Source organism: Ranitomeya imitator, chromosome 3 (assembly GCF_032444005.1).
Source record: "Ranitomeya imitator isolate aRanImi1 chromosome 3, aRanImi1.pri, whole genome shotgun sequence".
NCBI classification, from domain to species: domain Eukaryota; kingdom Metazoa; phylum Chordata; class Amphibia; order Anura; family Dendrobatidae; genus Ranitomeya; species Ranitomeya imitator.
Window position 1 is genome coordinate 765,769,385 of NC_091284.1, and position 6,983 is coordinate 765,776,367.

General features: G+C 34.7%; 1 protein-coding gene across 1 annotated transcript in view; it reads right to left on the reverse strand.

Moving 5' to 3' along the window:
* The window catches only part of PDX1 (pancreatic and duodenal homeobox 1), a 50,098-nt gene extending 43,443 nt beyond the window's left edge, over window positions 1-6,655 (reverse strand). The window contains exon 1 of the mRNA XM_069760287.1: window positions 6,220-6,655. Coding sequence (XP_069616388.1) covers window positions 6,220-6,613 — 394 coding nt within the window. The 5' untranslated portion in view covers window positions 6,614-6,655. The remainder of the gene's footprint in view (window positions 1-6,219) is intronic.
* Window positions 6,656-6,983: the final 328 nt, after the last annotated feature.

Here is a 6,983-nt window from a genome sequence, read left to right on the forward strand (position 1 = left end):
GATGCCGCTCCAATTGCACCCACAGACTTCAATGTGTGAGTCTCACCCGAGACTTGGATGAAAACAATGCATGTTGCGATTTCTTTCCCACGGACACCCGGACCGAAAAAAAAATTTGTTCATATATATGTATAACAATATTGAACAATGTGTGACCACCGCCCAAGTCTTCTTTTAGTTATCTTTTAGTATGAGCATTACTGCATACTCATATTTTCCACCTAGAAGCATTTCATTATACTTTTCTTCTAGACTACTTATTTCTCTTCTTCTATTCTAAGGACAGGAATACAGAAATAATTGCTTTGCAGGCTCATGCATGATGGAAACCAACGATGACCTGCGGGACTCATTTGTCGACTTGCATCGTTTTCATGCAGAATGCTGCACTAATTTGTCCAGTTTTTTTTTTTTTTTTGCAGAATCTGTGACACAGGCTCCGACTCGGATGTTAACATATCTTTATCATTATTTAGTGTGAACTTTTCACTATTATGAGAATTTAAAGCTACAGACTACCCAAAAGAAAATACATTTTTTGTACTCGTGTCCATAATATACAAAGAGATTAAAAAAAAATATCTGTTTGTATAATTTAGGGATAAATTACAAGTAAAAAAAAAAAGATCCTATTCTCATCCAGAAGAGCGAGACGATTTTGTTTCATAGGCCGGGGTCACACTAGCGTAGGATACGGACAAATGCTATGTGAGAAAATATCGCATAGCACTCGGACCAATGTTAATCTATGGGGCAGCTCCCATCACCGTTTTTTTTTCTAGGGCGTATTCTACGTGCGAGTGAAATCGCAGCATGCTGCGATTGTACGCGTATATAGTCCGAGTCTCGCCAATGCAAGTCTATGGGTGCGAGAAAAAAAAAAAAAAAAAAAAAAATCGGACACCACATGGACCATCCTTGTAAAATGCGATAAATACGCACACATTTTCCTCATTTCAGCCCATTCAGCCATAAAATTCAATGGGGAAAATCAGTGAGAAATGTAAAGCCATACGGATACATAGGTGCGAGAAAATTACAATATTACACACGGATGACCTAACAGAGAACGCTTGTGCGACTCTTGGCAGGGAGACTCGGACCGATTTTCCATACGGTAAGTGTGACTCCGGCCTTAGTGAAATCTCAGCATGCTCCAATTTTTTCTCATGCAGAATACAGCTGAGAAAAAAAAAAATCTGCACTACCTCATTGAATAACATTGGTCCGAGCGCAATTCCTTTTTTTTCCTGCCTTGCGCCCATACGATTTATACGCTAATGTAAGCACACCTAAAAAAAAAAAAAAAAAAATCCGATCATTGCAGGATGTATCGCCTGTCCAATCAGATTGCATCTGTAGAATGGAGAATGAATAATAATAATAATAATAATAAAAAAAAGAAAGAAAAGGCTATATAACAGATTTGTGTTGTATAGATCCATAACACGGCACCCATTTACTGCTATAAGCCGTTGTTTCTCCCTGTGCTTCATCAGATGAAGTATCACAGAGGTGTTCTCATCTATAGCTTCTAGAGAAGGATACAATGCCATGGGATGGCACCAAACTCTGGGTGCGGCTGTAAGTTCGGCAAGTAGGACTTTGTCGTGTACAGGAGGCATTTTAGTGTCTATAAAGTTAATGATGACCCGGGCCCAATTTGTATCCACTTATTCCTGATTAGCATACCTCCCTGTTTTCATTGGCTAAAAGTGTATTTGTAACCAGGATCAAATGGCTGGACACAATACAAAAATTGGCAATAAATAACATTATTCTTCTCTGTGCCGCCCCATGTTTGCTGCCTCCCCAGGCAATTGCCTGGTTTTCCAACATGACAAATACAGCTAATACCAACATACAGTCTTTATATTTATTAGATCAGTCACACCAGCGTATTTTCTCTCATCTGAGACAATAGGGACGATTTTACTAATCAAACTCATCGGCGTGTGAACCGATTTTCTCAGATGAGGAGAAGATGGAAAAAAAAAAAATCTCCATCTTCTCCATTTTGCGAGTCCCTGAAAATAGTAATGTAGTAGATGTCATCCACATATTCAACTCAGACATGTGGCGATTTTTTTTCCTCGGACTGGCTCAGTCCGTAGAAAATAAAATTTGACATGTGCACGGCCTCATAGAATAACATTGGTCCGAGCGCAATCTGATGTTTTGTCGGATCACACTTGACCCAAAAATATGGTTTTATGCCCTGAAGACCATTCATACTAATGAATTAGCTAATTAATAACAAAATGCTATTTTGCCATTTTTCTTGCTGAAATCTCATATTGATAGCTATGGAGGAATGTCAATAATGTAAGCTGCTAATAAAATAAGTCCATTTATTTTAATAATTTATTAAAAAATTATTTGATAATGTTCGGAAAACATAGGATCATTGTAAAAAAAAATATTTTGTAATGTGGTGTCCTCATAATGATTAATCGATAAATAAAAATTCAATGAAAACTTGTCTAATAAATTTTCCTAACAATTTAATAAATTTAAAAAGCCATTATTACAGCCATTTCTGCTAATATTTTAAATAGGTTATTTTTAGCAGCCTAATTATTCATTTTTTAAATGCTAATTATTTTTTATTTAAATTTTGAAATAAATATTTTTATGCCCCAAAAGACAGCAATATTCTAAGGTATTACAATACTTTTGTCTTTTTGGGCATAAAAGTATTTATGTAGATTTTTCTGGCTAGCACGGTATCGGTACCATAATATAATTTTTTATTGTACATGATTATTATATTTTTTTATAAGCAATGGTTTCCAGTTTAAGCATTTATACTAATCATTTCATGCATTATTAATATGTATTATCATTTTTTATTATGTGTTTTTTTTCTGTAAAAATATTGAAATGAGATATTATTATATATGAAATTGGTTGATAAATATGGACCAGAATAATAAAAATCAAAACATTCCAGAATATTTGTGTTATTTTGGTCTTACAATTATGCAAATTTTAACATAATCAACTTTTCACCTGAAAAAAAATTAAAAAGACAAGATTGGAACAGTCACAACTCACAGCCATTTGAACCACATCTGCCCCATGTGACAAACAAATTTACTTTTAACATTTCTGATCAGACATTTGATATATTAAAGTATGAATTCACTTTATTTTTTACTAAATTAATTCTTTTTAATTTTTTTCTCCTTACACAATTCATCAAAAATACCTCAGAAGAAAAAGAACAGATATAAAGGAAGAGCCGAGAATTATCACCGACAGTGAAGTTCAGGTCTCCTGTTATATATTGAATGAAAGAACTTGTATTTTCTACATGTTCTATCATTTTACGTGTTACGAGAGGAAAGATCTGTGATTATATGCAGTCCATTAAATTAAAATGTACTGAAATAATTGTTTTTATTAGAAAAGTAGCTCACTGTACGGTACTGACACACTGGTTTTACTAAAACACTGCTATATATATATATATATATATATATATATATATATATATACACACACATACATATATATATATATATATATATATATATATATAAATATATAAATATATATATATATATATATATATATATATATATATATATATAGTACATTTTTTGACCGGTGTCTCCTACTATACATTCATCAAAATTTAGAGGATGCCTTAAGATAGCCATACACTTAACAATGATAATAATAATATAGATAGATAGGTGGGTGTATATATATATATATATATATATATATATATATATATTTTTTTTTTTATAGGAGTGTGTATGTTTAATATTTTATATATTATACACGCACACACCTGTAATAAATTCTAAAATATAAATATATATATTATATATTTATATACATATTTTATACGCACACCTATCTATTATTATCATTGTTAAGTGTATGGCTATCTTAAGACATCCGTATACTCGTGTGCACGTATTGCATATATTGCAGTATTGCCACAGAAAATCATGCAGCTAATCATTTCTACAGTAACTGATTTTCAGTCCGCAATAAATTATTTTCTTTTTATTTGTGAAATTGTAATGAATCCATAATACATGAAGGAAGAAATACTTTTTTTTTTTTTTTTTCTTCCAAGTCAATTAGTACAAATTTCTATTTTATCACAGTAAGAAATAGAATTTCTAATAAATATTTAACAATGTGTGTAAAATACTGAACTTAGTCTCAAACACAAATGACTATATAAACTACATGCAAATAATACATGCGGTAAAAATTAAAAACCCTCATCACCGTACGACTAGAAAGGTTAAAAGTAATTTCTTAGATGTCTAGAAACCATTGTTCTTTATAGAACATTAAACGTGTATATTATGTGTATATATTGTTAATATATAAATTTCAAACATGTACAGCTGTCTATCTCTACATATTAACATGTGTATAAAATATATATATATATATATATATATATATATATATATATATATATTTTATACACATGTTAATATGTATATATATATATATATATATATATATATATATATATATATATATATATATATATATATATTTAGAAAGAGGGAGAGAAGAGAAAAATATATATATACCACCGTTTTTCTTTTTTCATGGTTATACAGTACATAATTCCTTGTCGGTCTCTGAATGTGACTCCCATGTGTTCTTGCTGCTTTGCTCCATTATACAGGTCCATGGACGGGCACTGCTTTCCATTGACATAGTGAATGTGAGCTTGTGTATATGCATATTGCGCATATTGTATACTGAGGGTTGTAGGGCAGCGGATATAAGACATATCTGCCAGGAAAATTACTAGAATATACATTTTCAAAACTATATTTGAACAGTGTGATTAAAAAAAATATTTGCTTTGCAGGTGTGACATAAAGTGTATAATGGGACCTGCGATAACATTGTACCACGAGATAGAGCAATATTGTTCTGTAGCTGAACCCTCTGTATAGAGAGTCTGTTCCAATAACTGTCAGTCACGAAGGTGCATGTAGACTGGGAAAGAGACTGATGATGACGGCGTGTGATTGTGTACATAGGTATATGTGTATACTGTGTGCATGTAGAAATATGTGGGGGGGAAATGGACATATGCGGAAATGTGTAGGCGTTTTGTATGTAGTTTGTATATATCCGTAATATTTTCATGAGAATATGTACCATATATGCGCAGTGAATAATCTGTGTATTGTATACAGGCATCTGTCTGTTGTGTATGCTTATATTACATACTGTACTACATTTAATTGCTTATATAGCGCCATCATATTCCGCAGAGCTCCACAGACGTCATCACTGTCCCCACTGGGGCTCACAATCTACATTCCCTATCAGTATGGTCTTTGGAGTGTGGGAGGAAACCGGAGAACCCAGAGGAAACCCAGCGAACACGGGAAGAACATACAAACTACTTACTGATGTTGTTTTTGCTCCTCGGATTTGTACCCAGGAACCCAACGCTGCAATGCTAACCACTGAGCCTCCGTGCTGTATATATGTGTAGTTATACCTGTTGTGTATGCATCTATGTATATATTGTATACTTCTATATGTGTGTAGTGCAGTGCCTGCCTGTACAGTTATATGTATATATTGTATGTATCTGTAACTATGTCTTCCATTTCCTTATAGCTAGATATTGTTTGTGTGGGTAAGTTTATTCTATATGATGATATGGACAATCTATTTTGCATACTTTATGTGTGTTATTTTATGTTCCATGTGAATATAGATCTAGCTGTACTTACTATTTTCATAGCGGAGCTTTCATTTTTTTTTATATGTATATGTGTCATCATCTTCATTAGGCTTGTGTATGTATGTCTGTTTTGTATGCTCATATCATTTACAAATGTACATAGTGTGTTATAACTATACACACGTTCTTTTTATGCATGTACGTAAATATATATATACACACACATACACGTACATACGCTAGACTATTTTGGTGTAGAATGTGCACTTCTGTACAGGGCGGCCGTGGTTACCTTATTGCAATGGGCACACTCTCATCCGGTTATGAATATGCCATGTGTTCTGATGCATTAGTAGGCGCCGACATGTTATTAATTAATGCACCATGATCCTTCGTGTGGATCTTTCTACTCATCACCATATATATTGTTGACGGATTGTAGGAATATTTGGACTTTCCTTTTCACAGTTTAAGTCATCCCTTGTCTGACAACTCTCCTCTAACGCATAAGACCTCCTGACACTCACCTGTCCATTGTCCTTTCCAGCTGTGTGATTTGGTGGACTTCATCCATGGGAAAGGTAAAATGGTTCTGCTTCGTTCATCCAAGAGTCCCGGCTCTGAGTCCTCTGGATAAGGTATCGTTTGATGCTGGGGGTGAGGGATCCCAGAGTGATGATGATGGTGAAGATGGGGCACACCAGGGTCTTCTGATATAGGCGGCACCTCGTATGGCGAGATATCTGGGGGGCTTCCTGGATCCAGACTTATCATTGAATTGGAGTAGGTGGAGGGCTGCTGTCTTCCCATGTATAGACATGCTGGGGGGCTTGGGCTGTAGGCCTGGCCTTGGCTCCTCTGAAATGCACAAGAGTCCTTGTAGATGTGGGCTGTGGAGTAGTACTGGTCATCCGCATTCATGGCTGTGAGTGTGTCAGGAAAACATAAGGAGCTGGATAAGTCCTCCTTTGTGAAGTTTGCACTGCTAGCTGACAGGTAAGCTTCACCTGCAGGGAATGGCCTCAGTGCTACAGCCACATTGGCTGCTCCTTGGCTCATGTGATTTGGCAATGGGCATCAGATGGGAGTGTCCTACATAAGATAAGTGCAGCTGTTTCACTCTTTCTTAGTGACCATTTCCCTATATTTGTCCCTTACTTTATATGTCACACAGGGGAATCGTGTATTAGACCTGGACACCATGCGCATCGGGTCACATTGTGAATGTGAGCTGATTATCGGGGCTGATTAGGGATTACGGGCAGCATCTTGAGAGAACATGTGTTGTGCC